Source organism: Colletotrichum chrysophilum (genome assembly GCF_026319265.1).
Source record: "Colletotrichum chrysophilum strain AFK26 chromosome Unknown scaffold_12, whole genome shotgun sequence".
Taxonomy (NCBI): domain Eukaryota; kingdom Fungi; phylum Ascomycota; class Sordariomycetes; order Glomerellales; family Glomerellaceae; genus Colletotrichum; species Colletotrichum chrysophilum.
This window is the reverse complement of record NW_026517299.1, coordinates 465,178-478,734: the sequence shown is the minus strand read 5'-3', so window position 1 is coordinate 478,734 and position 13,557 is coordinate 465,178. Positions and strand designations below refer to the sequence as shown.

The 13,557-nt window shown below is 51.7% G+C and overlaps 5 protein-coding genes across 5 annotated transcripts; 2 read left to right on the top strand and 3 right to left on the bottom strand.

Annotated features, from left to right (window-relative positions):
• Window positions 1–785: 785 nt before the first annotated feature.
• Window positions 786–2,397, top strand: COL26b_002506 (uncharacterized protein; the record flags this gene model as incomplete). Its single annotated transcript, XM_053175424.1, has 3 exons — window positions 786–1,432; window positions 1,486–2,090; window positions 2,156–2,397. The coding sequence occupies 3 exons, from the start codon at window positions 786–788 to the stop codon at window positions 2,395–2,397; spliced, it is 1,494 nt and encodes a 497-aa protein (XP_053040730.1).
• Window positions 2,398–2,665: 268 nt separating this feature from the next.
• Window positions 2,666–4,357, bottom strand: COL26b_002505 (uncharacterized protein; the record flags this gene model as incomplete). The annotated part of the gene is made up of 1 exon (XM_053175423.1): window positions 2,666–4,357. The coding sequence occupies one exon, from the start codon at window positions 4,355–4,357 to the stop codon at window positions 2,666–2,668; it is 1,692 nt and encodes a 563-aa protein (XP_053040729.1).
• A 2,432-nt stretch (window positions 4,358–6,789) lies between these two features.
• Window positions 6,790–8,653, top strand: COL26b_002504 (uncharacterized protein; the record flags this gene model as incomplete). Its single annotated transcript, XM_053175422.1, has 6 exons — window positions 6,790–7,035; window positions 7,102–7,375; window positions 7,437–7,619; window positions 7,676–7,899; window positions 7,960–8,337; window positions 8,396–8,653. The coding sequence occupies 6 exons, from the start codon at window positions 6,790–6,792 to the stop codon at window positions 8,651–8,653; spliced, it is 1,563 nt and encodes a 520-aa protein (XP_053040728.1).
• A 249-nt stretch (window positions 8,654–8,902) lies between these two features.
• Window positions 8,903–10,483, bottom strand: COL26b_002503 (uncharacterized protein; the record flags this gene model as incomplete). Its single annotated transcript, XM_053175421.1, has 1 exon — window positions 8,903–10,483. One exon carries the CDS (start codon window positions 10,481–10,483, stop codon window positions 8,903–8,905), a length of 1,581 nt encoding a protein of 526 aa, XP_053040727.1.
• A 1,689-nt stretch (window positions 10,484–12,172) lies between these two features.
• COL26b_002502 (uncharacterized protein) lies at window positions 12,173–12,665 on the bottom strand (the record flags this gene model as incomplete). The annotated part of the gene is made up of 2 exons (XM_053175420.1): window positions 12,173–12,520; window positions 12,573–12,665. The coding sequence occupies 2 exons, from the start codon at window positions 12,663–12,665 to the stop codon at window positions 12,173–12,175; spliced, it is 441 nt and encodes a 146-aa protein (XP_053040726.1).
• Between the last annotated feature and the right edge of the window lie 892 nt (window positions 12,666–13,557).

The following is a 13,557-nucleotide window of genomic DNA, read 5'->3' as shown; positions in this document are numbered from 1 at the left end:
GCTTTCAAAACCGATCAGTTATGGGTTTCTTTTGTTGCTTGAACCCGATCGCTTGCGGCTTGTAAAATGCCACCACCACATTCGACGTTGTAGAACGTCGCATGAAAAATCAGAATCGACAAAGTCCTCCAAAGCCTACCTCCGAATCGTCCGAGACGTGCTGGACAATTCTCAGGGGCTGGGGACTTGAGGTATTGACAGAAGTATTGCCCTTGAGGCCGTGCCACTGGAGAACATCACATTGGATCCCCCATATCTCACCTCGCCCTGATCTGCAAATGCATCCCTCAGAACCTTGGCGGTTTCTCAGCGAATGAAGATCCCGTGAACCTAGGAAACGCACGGTGCCCCCCTCGCCCCCATCCAGTCACTATCAGCACGCAGCTGCTGTGTAACCGTTGTGAAAGCACATTGCACCGATAAGTCGGGCGTGGACGCTAAGTGATAGCCTATTGTTCCTCCTGTATGGCGATTGAAGCTGGCATGTCTCCAAGGTTGCTCCTGCAGCTTGGTATCCCTCGAGTAGGTGGCTTACCCCGCCCGAGCGGCTGATGAGACTTGGGTCGTATCGCCAGTACAGCCATACCTCCATTATCCGATTTTGTACGGTGTGTTCCATTCCAGCAGAGACACACATCTCATGGTGTAGCGGCAAAGCGGGTATTGCACTCGACCTGGCTTTTGATAAGCCCATAAATGTACGAAACATTGAAAAGCGGCTTCGATGACCACCATGCTATGACTCGCTCACGCAACGTACGACTATCATTTCATGTCCAACCACAATGTCGGAATCCAACATGAAGACCGACGCAGACATCGTCTCAATCACTACTCCTTCAGGCACACATGTCGACCCAGAGGCAGCTCACAACTATGTCATCGATCCTGCTGCTGAAGCAAAGCTCCTCCGCCGCGTGGATCTTCGCGTCCTGCCAATGATATTTGTTTTGTATTTCTTCACCTTCCTTGATCGAACGAACCTTGGCAATGCAAAGGTTGCGGGAATGGAAGCGGATCTAGGGTTGGGTACCTACGGCTTCAATATCGGCGCCTGTTTGTACTACGGCATCTACTTCTTTGCCGACATCCCGGCCTCGCTGAGCGTCAAGAGATTCGGCAACATAGTGCTGCCTTTGAGCTGTATAGCCTTTGGTGTCGTGACTCTCGCAACCGCTTTCATTCACAATGAAGCGAGCTTTTTCGCGATTCGACTTCTTCTCGGAATCACAGAAGCCTTTCAGTTCCCCGGGCTGTCATATGTCGTGTCACGATACTACCGGCGCAATGAGGTGACCACCCGAGTATCATTCTTCATGCTTGGAGCCGCTGGACTAGCGTCGGCTTTTGGTGGTCTCTTGGCATCCGGGTTGTTGTCTCTGGGACGAATCGGCTCATCCTACTCATGGAGGAATATTTTCCTGGTCGAAGGGTTTGTCCAATGAACTCACTTGTGTTGCGCCCTTGCTGACCCTATGGCTCCAGTATCATCACCATAGGTGTCGGCTTCTTATCGCTGTACCTCTTTCCAGCCGACCCGTCAAAGACGCGCATCTTCAACGAAGACGAGCGTGCTCTGGCGATGGCGCGCATCTTCCACGATCAGCCCGCTATCCGGGAACACAAAGAGCGCATCAGCTGGAAGCTCATCAAGCGTGGCATCCTGAACGTCAATGTCCTCGTGTGTACATGGATGTATACCTGCAATCAGGTTACTGTTCAAGGTCTCTCAATTTTCACTGTCACAATCCTGAGACTCAACTACCCTGACCGTTCTACCGTGGGTATTCAATTACTGTCAGTCCCGCCACCTTTGGTAGGTATGGTCTTCGCGCTTTGCCTGGCATACATCACGATGAAGACGCGAAAGCACGGCTATGCAATTGTTGGATGCGCGACATTGAATGTCATCGGGTACTCCATTTGGCTGGCTTCGAAGAATGTGCAGGCTCGCTACGCTGCCATTTTCATCAACACGGCGGGGGGATACGGGTTTGGAGTCTTGGTGATCAGCTGGTCGTTGGCCAACGCCGCTCCAGACACAGTGCGCAACGTCGCAAATGCAGCGGTTTCTGGAATATCAAACATTGGTGAGTGTCTCGACCTGGTATGCTGCTACTTTCTGTGACCTAAGCTAACGATGCTTGCCTTACAGGTTCCATTGCGGCTACATGGAGCTACATTAACACGGATGCCAAGACGGGATACCGAACCGGCAACAGTCTGAACACGGCTACGGCGGCTTCAGTGATCGTTGCATCTCTGAGTCTGGTAGCTTACCAGACATGGGAGAACAAAAGGCGCGAACGAGGCGACCGTGATTATCGACTACGGTTGCCAGAGGACGAGGTTGCTATCCTGGGACATCTTCATCCCAACTTTAGGTATATCCATTAGGACGCAGTCGTGTTTTCGTAATTGAAGATGCACGATGTAATTCGACTAAATACTCTGTAACGCTATGTCCATTCTTACCAGATGTCTTGAGTGAATGCAGATCCTTTTATGTTCAAACCCCTGAACCTCTTATTCATGTTTCAATCTCTGCTTTCTCACTTGCCGCCTTCGATATCTGACATGCCTGTTGCAACTAATGTTATAACCTGGCATGGATCATGGTGTCACTGAGTTTCCGCTGGGATGGCGGGCTCAGTATCCGTATTTGTCAATCAACCGTCTTCTGTCTGCAGAAGCACGACGATTTGATTGGCACGTCTGCCACAGCAAGAGCCAAGTTCAACTGAGGCTTCAAAATCATGGCCTCATCCTTTCGACCCAGCTTCATAAGACACTCATAGAAGCCATGAAGCGCCCACACGTTGTTCGGGTGTCTCTGCGCACGCGGCAATGTCTCATCGATTCCAAGGTCAGCGCTGTAGACAGAGGCTGCCTCCTCAACACGGCCTTGCTCCAGAAGCAAAGCCCCGAGCGCGTGGCGTGCTGGCTGCATCCAGCCCCAGGGCTCGTCGTATGGCAGAGCGTCATCCCTCGCCACGGAGTTCCGCAGGTGCGCGAAGGCGGCATCATAGTCTCCCTTGCGGTACGCTAGCTCACCGTCGAGCATTGCCTCCGCGATCGCGAGTGTCTCCTGGCAAGTGTTGTTGAAAACCGTCCGCGAGATCGGAACAAGCTTCAGAGCTTCTAGGAACAACAGACGCTCCTGCTCGGCTTCTCCTACGCGTCCCGTCGCAGCAAGGGCGACGCCTTTGGCGTAGTGGGTCATGGCAACTGTTGTACAGTAGAGCTTAGGGTCGTTTGGAAGCTTCAGGCGAAGGATGTCGTCCCATTTTCCAAAGCGAATGAGTGCGTGCATCCGCATACCCAGGAAGCCTTCAAGCCAGTCAGCCATTGGTGGCGATTTCACTCGCAAAAGGTCCTCGGAGATCGTCGACTCAAGCTCTTCGATTGTCTGGAGGGCGACTCTCGATTGCCCACAAAGCATGGCGGCGTACAGCCTGAAGTGGTAGTCGTGGGACCGATAGAGCGTGTAGAAATTGAGTGGGCCTTCTTTTGCGAGGTACTTAGAGTCGGCACGAATAGCGTCCGAGTTTGAGGCGATAGCGCGCCGATATTGCCCGCAGAGAATGTCCAAGTGAGTAGGCATATGCTCCAAGTGTCCCGCGTCAGGGACGAGGCCACGCAGGTTGTCTGCAATTGTGAGCGCGGCTTCTGGGGTGGGTGACATCTCCATCAAGTGAATATACAGATGGAGAAGGCCGGGATGTCGGAGGGAACCCTCAAGCTTGAAGGTACGATCCATCACGTCTTTGATCTCGAGAGTTCTTGCTCCAGGAGTGGGCTTTCCTGTCTTGTAGTTCCACAGCTTCCAAGGTGTAACATTCATCGTGGCATCCACCCAGAGGGCGACCACGTCCAGATCGTGAGGGAAAGCTTTGAGCACTTCATCCATCGCAAGAGCGTAGTCCTCGTTCCACTTCGAGCAGTCCTCTAGGGGCTTTTCTTGAGGGTATCGGCAGATCAGTGCATCGATGAGAGCGACTTCGACAGGCGATGCATTAGCAGAATGAGCCTTCGCCTGCATGATGGTATGATGAGCCCGCTTCGTCGTGATAGCCAGGTCCTCGCCGTCAAACACCTTCCATGGTTTGTTGTAGTTAGGGCCGAGGACGAAGGCGAGTCCCCAATACGCCATCGCGCAAAAGGGGTCATAGTTGATAGCCCGTTCGAAACATCGTGCAGACTCGTCGTGATTGAATGCGTACGCCCACGTTAGGCCGCGACTGGCCCAGAGCTGGGCATCTTTGCTGGTACTGCTGACAACTCGACCGAAGGATCCAAGGTTGTAATAGCCGTCGGTGAGAGAAATGACTGCTGAAGAAGTGCCCTTGCCTCTCATTTTGGAGATGCCTGGCGCTAACACGGATGAGAGTGATCTTCCAGTGTGGTGGTGTTGGGCGATCCGGGGTGAGTGTTGGGGGGAAGGGATGACAGGGCGAGAGTCAATTGGCCGAGACGCCCGCAAGTCAATGATGTATTTTAGGCCAATTTAGTCGACATTGTACATCCGGACTATCGTTTGGCCGTTGTGCTCCCCCTCATTCTACTAGTTCCACATGGCTGAACCTAAATGGATTTGCCCCGGAAACATCGCTGAAACCTAGGTAAGTCAAGGCATGCATTTGTTGAGCATTCTCGTCCGAACTACTCTGTTGATGCGTTGTCAAATGGACGACGTGGCACGAGCGGCAATCACGAGGCCGTTAAATCCCGTCACCTGGCTTCGTGCTGAACCATCGCATTTTCCTGCATGGCGTTCTTCGCTCGTTCCAGAATGTCCATGAACTGCCTGCTGTCGGTGCTTTCCTCCGAAGGGACCGGGGCAGTCGGGAACATGGTGGAGCCCGATTGCGGACTTCTGGGCCGACCCGAAGCGGAGAGTGGACCCCGAACGATGCAATTTCCTTGGAAGGCCCTTAAAAGCACTATTAAAATCCCATGCTCGCTTCCTGGATGTGCTAGATCGAGGTCTGAATGCCTTGATTTTCCCGCAGTAACCGAATCGAATCAAAGCAAAACATTCTAACGTGACGTACACATCTAAATTTGCAGCAACCTCAGCAAATTCAGGTGGACCGACAGTGGCCCAGATCCATAACACGTGAAGGAGATCTCATGAATGGTGTTTGTGAACAGCTGGAAACTTTGAAAGGTTCAATTAGAAGTTCACCGAATGTTTTAAATTGCTACCTGATGAACATCCTCCTCCTGCGTTCGAAATATGTCAACAAACAGTTCCTAGCAGACCCGGTACAAACGTCGCTGAGATAGCTGAATGTGAGAGTTTACAATACCCATCAAACAACCTACCCGGAATATTTACATGTTGTGTAAATTCAATTATTGGAGTATGCTTACGCTATGAAGGCAATGATGCTGATCATTTCGAAGCCCATGAATTGAGGTTGCGCAATGCAGATGTAGATAAGTGAGTTGATCTGTCGTGGACTCTGAAGCATAAGTTCTCATGAACAGTTATTACTCCAATGAAACTAATCCCAGTTGCATGGTTATAACCAGTGTTCTGTGACACGTGAAGCCTTTCGGGATGTTTCGCGCTGGTTAATCGCACCAGACATGCATTTCCAAGCAATGCAAGCATGGGTGAATGCAGTCTTCATACTCATTGAAGCAGGTCGTTCCGTCCCCAAGATATTTTGGGCACTTGATAGAAGGGGCCAGGTGTTGAACCCACACTTTCTGTCCGTTGTGGCTGGCCTTTTATGGCTGCCGGGCGAAAGCCGATGCACCGGCTGTAAGCCGAGACCTGGTGTAAGGACGAAACACCCACGGATCGACATGTTCTTTGAACATGTGCTGCTATCCTCCACGTCAACAGCCACAATTATCACTGTCATTGGCTGTTCAGAAGAACAGACCCTTGTGGAGCTAGTGTCTGATAAGTGGCGCGATGTGCTTTTGCCTCCATTACGGGTCGTGGTGACGGAGTCTCGTCTGTGACTTTCGCAGGGTAGCCTGCAGCAAATATCCGGCCCCCAAGCTTGGGAGTCTCCACGTCCCCAGACTCAACAGAGGCTTTTGATTAATCGGGTAGAACAGCCGTGTCTTCCCCGCGAAAGTGATGAAGCTATTGATTAATCTCCGCCATCTTGGGGCAATCTAGGCTCTAGCTTCACGCGGGGAACCTCGGCCATAGGTCATTGACTATTCGCCATCTATCGCTGTTTCTTGATACCCATAGAACTTCCATTCTTGATTTCTATGCCATATCATGGCTGCTCATGTAGAAAAGCAGCAGGCCTACATAGAGGCTTTGACTAGGGAGTGCCTGATGTTGTCAAAATTTGGTCCAGCCTGATGTTACCCTTAACATGAAAACGGTCCGTTTGCAAGAGTGTTTAGAAACAGATGAAACCTTGATGCCAATTATAGCTATCACTGTAACATTTACCGCTGGTTGGTTCCACATCCAAGCTCGATCCTCTTGCGGCATTATCCCGAGTACTACGAAAGCCTCCCATGCTTCGTCTCCATTGCGGTGCTTGCCACCCAAATTTATCCCATTGGATGGCATTTTGACATTCGTCTTAAGAGCTCTTGGCGAATCTGGGCTCATCCATATATAAAAAGCTTAGTTATACTTGGCAAGAACCACTTCGAGCCTCAAGCCCTCGAGCCTCACTCTTCGCCGACAATTCAGCAGCTGGCCTGACATCAAGTGCGAACTTTGTCTTGCGTGTTGAAATTCTCTACATCATTTTACGAACACGAGAAGAGTTCTTAGCAAATCACCCTGTATTCTTCTTCGACATGGCAGCAAACGGTAACCAGGACATCAAGTCTCCCGTGCCCGGCGAAATGTCGGCGTTCACTGGAGACGATGGAGATGCCGCTTCCATCCAGCTCAAGGAGACCCAAGAACCAAACCGCATGGCAGAGGCTCAGGCCATGAGCGAAGAGGAGATAGCCGAAGTTGAGAAGAAGCTGAAACGGAAGCTTGATTTTCGTCTTCTCACTGTCGTATGGATCATCTTCATCTTGAACTATCTCGATAGAGTATGTTGTAACTCCCGTAATCACGCCTATCGGCCATAGCGACCGCTAACAGCCTCTTTTTCACAGAAAAACATTGCCGCAGCCAAAGTCGCTGGTATCAAAGACAGTCTGAGACTTGACGACACTCAGTACGAGACGGCGGTTTCGATCTTGTTCGTCGGTTACATCCTCATGCAAATCCCCTCGAACATCTACCTTACCCAGATTCGACCATCTCTTTTCATTCCCGCTTGTGTCGTTGTGTGGGGTGGCATGTCCGCAGCTACGGGTGCGGTCACTAATCTCTCAGGACTTTATGCTATTCGTTTCTTCTTGGGAATCGTCGAGGCAGCCTTTCTCCGTGAGTGGTTCTTATGCAGTTTCAACGGCCTCAGTAATCTCAGGACTGACTCTTTCCACAGCTGGTGCGCTGTTCTTGATCTCATCATGGTATAAGAGAGATGAAATGGGCTTCCGCGGAGCTATCTTGTTCTCCGGCAGTCAACTGGGGAGTGCCTTCTCCGGTCTGATTGGTGCGGGAATTCAACACTCTCTCGACGGCGCCAAAGGTCTCGAATCATGGCGATGGCTGTTCATCATTGAGGGTAAATATCGTGTATTTTGCCTACCAATCTCAAATTCAAATTGCTAATTGATTCAGGGTGCATCACCATCTTCGTTGGTGTCTTCGCCATCTGGCTGCTCCCGGATTGGCCGTCAACCACATTCTGGCTGACTCCCAAGGAGCGCGCTGTTGCTGAGTGGCGTCTAGTCAAAGACGCTGGACAGGTTGATGAAGACGATGAGCCATGGTCGTACGGCTTCAAGCTTGCCCTGATGGATTGGAGAGTTTACCTCTTTACCTTCCTTTTTATCTGCATCCAGGTAAAACATAACCTTTTGATTCCTGAATCATGAGTTCAAAGTATTGACTGGGTTTTTTAGGTCTGCTCTGCGGTTGGAAACTTCTTCCCCGATATCGTCGACACTCTTGGGTATGGTCGCGTCAAGACTCTTCTTCTGACTGCGCCGCCCTACCTTGTTTCTCTCTGCGTCTCCATCGCCAACAACTACTCGGCCGACCGAACTCACAATGCAAGCTTTCACATCATTTGGCCGATGTGCATCGCTATCATGGGATACATCATCGCTGCCACAACTTTGAGCACGGCACCCAGATACTTTTCCATGTTTTGCATGACCATTGGCGCATACGGTACGAACGCAGTGTTGTTGGCTTGGGTACAGAAGACCATGATAAGACCACGCATCAAGCGCGCTTCTGCCGTAGCTATCGTCAATGCTCTTGCCAACACCAGTCAAGTGTGTTCAGAACCTGCATTCAGCGACGCAAACAATATGCTAATATGAGCTCTTTCAGGTCTGGACTTCTTATCTCTACCCAGACTACGATGCGCCTCATCACGTACTGGCCATGAGTGTCAACGCTAGCGGCGCTTTCCTCGCTATATGCACAGCCCTTGTCTTGCGGTTCATTCTCCTTCGATACAACAAGCAGCTCGCAAGCGGCCAGAAGACAGTCGCCCAGGTCATGAAAGGAGAGGCAGTCAAGGCCATTTCAGGTGTGACATCGGAGGAGAATGAGAGAAGAAGGGAGGCGTTCCGATTTGATGCGTAAGCCTCATTAGGGTTGGAGGTGGCACTTGGACGGGGGACTATCGAGGGGGAAAGGAGGTCCACATGAAGCCGATGAGAAGTCCAGTGGATCAAGACACAGGATCGCGACATTCTCTTCAGCATCTGTTTCATTTCACAGCAGAGACAGCAACGTTTATCCTTCAAGTTACATGTCCAAAGGTTTGCCTTAGCTTCTAGATTGCTACCCTACAGGCTACGAAACGACCTCTACATTCTACTCAACCGTGCCTCAAGCAGTCGTACCCACTTGTGCTTCTGTGACAACACCACCAGTCGTTGTTGGGCCTTGGTAGCCCTTCCTGGCACCAACAAGCCACCATAAACCAACAAAGATGGTGAGACCACCCCAAATCAAACAGGCGTAGTTCATAGTTTGAGCATTGGTCGGAAGAGTGGAAGGGAAACTGTAGATGACGAACCATACCAGCATGTAAGTGCATGCAACACCGTTGATGGAGAAGCCGACCCATCCGCGCATATGGAACGGCCCGTAAGCCACCCGCTTTCTTCCTGCCAGGAGATTGGGGAGAATAGCTGCGAGGTAGGAGCTGCTTGAGAGAAGAATGAAGCTGCCGACGAAAGCGTTGAAAGCAGTGGTACTGCCGACATAGATGGCACCAAGAACAGTAACCAGCAATGCCGAAGAGACCGTAGACCACATCGGCATTCCCAGCCGAGGGCTAACGTGGCCCATAAGGTCAGCCCGTGGACTCGCACCGTCACGGGCAAGTGCCCAGAGTGTGCGGCCACAAGTGATGTAGAGTCCCATCAAAGTAAGACCAATGCAAATGAGGACAAGAGCGAGCAAGCCGGTAGCGCCGGCAGCAGATCCAGTCGCTTGCCGGTAGATTTCCGCGATAGGGTAAGGGGAGCTGAACAGTGCATCGTAGTCGTTGATTGCATACATGATGGCAACCAAGTAGCAGAGGCCAGTTGTGAAGCCGATACTCATTTGCAAGCCGAGGGCGATGGGGACGTTGCGCTGTGGGTTGGGGATCTCTTCCGCCAAATGGGTAGTGGCGTCAACGGCGCCGACACTGAAGGCGCCGTTGAGCATGCCGGCCAGAAACACGAAGCCGTCCGGATATCCGATGTCGGCGGTCCACTCGGTCCAGACAAAGGAAGAGGATGCGTGCGGCGGACGCCCGCCCCGGCCGGGCATGACCGCTACGGTAACAATCGTGATGAAGAAGCCAGCAATGATTGCAAACACGCCGAAGTCGTTGATCCGAGGCAGAGCGCTGTTGGCGAGGCAGACCACTGCACACGCAAGCCAAGTAGCGATTATGTAAACGATGAAGACGTGCCATGGCTTCGCCTCAAATCCGTCATGGTTGAGCGCGTACATCTGTACGACCGTGTTGCCGAAGATGGACGCCATACTCGCGGCGCCGAGAATCCAAGCGAGATAGTTCCACCAACCGGCAAAGAACCCGACGACGCGTCCCCATCTCGGGCCAGGTGTGACGGAAGCCCAGTGATAGACACCGGCGGACGAAGGAATAGCGCTCGAGAGCTCGGCGATACTGGCGGCGACGGTCCAGTAGCAGACGGAAACGGCAATGAACTCGTAAAGGACACCGGGCGGGCCGCCGTTGAAGATTGCGACGAGGATGGAGCCCCCGATGGCGGGCCAGACGTTGCCGACGACGAGGCCGACTCCGGCGAGTGAAAGGAGGCTGAAGTTCCGCTTGAGCTCCTGGACGTGTCCGGACGCGTTGATCGGCACATCCTGCTGGTCGACCGATCGCGAAGTGATTGCCTTGTCGATGGCGGCTTCGTCGCCTTGCGATTTCTTCTGACGATCCATTGTCGGCTCTTGCTGGGAATCAGCTGTACGCCAAGAAGTTGGTGATTCCAAAGGGGAGTTGCGGGAGAAATTGGCAGAAGCAACAACAGATGGACCTGCGTCGTTAGACATTCGGAACATATGCACCGGCCCGGTGCTGTCTTAGCTCAAGATAATGGCAACTTCGGATATAGTCTCTACGTAACGGATCATATCGGTAACCAGGCTTCTATGTCTGCCATATGTCGCCGTCGGCGCTGTTCGCTCAGGGAATGTAAGGTGCCCGGCGGCGGCCAGCGTGCCAATGGTGCGATGGTGCGACTATTTCGCGGGGGAAAGCTCCTTATTGATACCGGTATCGCCACTAGCTGGCCGAAACCCCTGAAGATACCGGCCCGGGGAAGGATAATTGGCCATTGCGTTGACGGGATGCTGCTCTCTCGGGCTCAGTAAGCGCATATCCCTCGATAAGGGTCAGCAGGTTGCATCAAGATGTCTACATATGGTTAGAATCTTGGCCAAGCTTTTCGGGGGCCAAGCCGGCATTCATTGTTGTTGCTGATAATGTTACGTACAAGAATATGCGAATCTCGTCCCCCGCAAACTCGATGAAGACGGTTTTAGCGGGATGATAGATTTCCCATCAATCTGCGCTGGTTCGGCCCACTGATTGCATGGATAGAAAGAAAATCTTACGCGAGAGTTTGACCAAATTTTGCGGGGGAATTTCAACTCCACGTAGGCGCACGTTACGCTTAGTCACATGCAGTATGGGGTAAATCAGTGAAGAAACACCGGATGATCGCTACATTTAACCCCTCAAGTGAGTAAACGATGGAAATACTCTATCGGGACAAGTCCAGGGGTGTGTTTGCTATTGAAATGAGCGAAGATGGGGTTAGATACGGCGGAATAGAGTGTAGAGGGGAAAGACAAGTTGCGCGCTCTAGTCTACTGATGATTTCTACGCACTAAAGAGAAAGCTTTTTGGAGGAACTCGAAAGGAGTTGTTCAACTTTTTGAAGAACCTTTCGGGTATCATAAAAGAATCGGGTCGAGAAAAGACTCTTTTGGAAGCTTACGTACGTTTGGAAGTTCGGACATTCGGACAAACGGGTGTCCGCTTCATCACAATCACCCAAGCCCACACCGCTTCACGCGTCTATCATTGACTGGGGCGAGTCATCTTTCTCTGTTTACTGAAGGCTGTGCCAAGAGTTTCATCTTGGCAATCAGAATAGTTTCGTCCTCCCAGTCTCAGACAGCTACACGTATACGTCAGCCACCTGAAGAGTTGCACCTAGAGCTTCTGGGCATCCGGGCCCCGCAAGCACCGAGCTCCGAAAACACATCGATCTTCTCCGTATCGTAGTCGGCCGGTGGGAGGCGGACACTCGGCGCCTTGGCACCTGCAAAGTCCCGAAATTCTAGGTTAGATCGACTCTCCAACCGGGGAAGAAACACGGCCGGATATTAATGACCACGGCGTTGAGTGGGTAACAGACTTCCCGTGGCAGTGTCGATCACTTGAAGTTACATCCCGCAGACTCTAGTCATGAACCTGTCCAAACTTTGATGGACAAGAGGGCTCAAAATGAACGTCACATTATCCACGACACTTGTGGCTGAGTTGATCCAGCAAACATGGGGAGTCTTTCATTCTGGCCCCCTTGGCAGCCCGTTCTAGCCATCGTTGGGCCCTATTTGTAGCTATGTGGAGGGCATGTTGTTGCTTTTCGCGCGCTTCATTTCTTCGTCCATGTACCCCTTGAAAAATGCCGAATCGATGTATTCACGAATGAAAGTCAATTTGGGCAGCCCGGCTCGGTCCTGATGCTTTTCCTGCTTGTGGAATTCAGTAAACTCGTCGACAGCAGCATTGTTGACGTCAACGAAGTCCATGAAGAAAACGAGATCGTTGACATATGGTTGATCATGGTGAGACCGGCCATTCGCTTTGGCCTGCAATATCACACGAGGGCCAGCGGCGTAGACCCAGTCAAAGATTTCTACCTGCCACCTGGTCAGCACCAACAACAAGTAAACTATCTCCCGCCTCTGGCAGAGGATGTTAGGATGAAGCCCCATAGGAGACGCAGAAAGGACACACATTGGCCTCTTTGATCAGGCCACGCATCAGTCCGATAAAAGCAACATGTTCGTCAGCGCTATTGATGCTGTCTTCCTTTCCCGGTGTAGTCATGCTTGAAGGTGCTAGTTCTACAACTGCTTGTTTGCTCATGCAGTCTCTGTTCCCATCAGAATTAAGCAACGAACGATGGATACATGTAGTTGCGCGAGTCGCCCGAAGAAATCTTGGTGGGAAATTTCGGACAAAGAAATGAGAAGAACTCACCGCACCCGCTCCAGTGAAGTCTGAGTCAGCTCTGTAACTGCCTTGTTGATCGCATCAACGTAATTGAACGCTGAGCGGACGTAGATGTTGTCTCGGTCCGCCTTGGTTGATTCTGAAACACGAGGAGCCATTTTGCCTAAAGGTTCGGTGATGGTGCTAGATTTCGAACTTGGAGACCAAGTTGCGGAATTAAGGGAAATGCCGAGAAGCTGGGCGGCAGGCCGTGGGGTGATATTGGTGACGTATTGTCTCCATTGGGCTTCGCCCCCAAACTGGATATTCAACGAATAGGCAACAGGGCGTACAATGTATGCGGCACTTTAGCACTGCTAGATCCACAAGTACCACTGTTTCAATCGCAGTATGATGGATCACATTCTGCTCGTGCCTCCCCTGAACAGTAAGCGTACAGGTCACTAGGAACTTGCGCATACCCGTCGCGAGCCAGAAACAGCGAGTGCGCGGCGAGAGCTGTTAGTGGTCTGTAGGGAATTGACCAGCGAATAGCAGCGGTGGTATCTCAATTCCGATCATGTTCACTCAGCGGATCATTTGAATGATGAAGAGCTTAGCCATGTTTATGTCCACAACTCGGAGCAGGGCCCACTAGTTGACCCAAGACCTACATCCTCCCACCGGCTCCCCTAAGTCTAGAAACATAACAAGCTGAGACACCGAGTACTCAGTCTACCTAGTCGCCAATGATCTTGTCTGGTAGTGGCTATGGCCACCCGTGCAT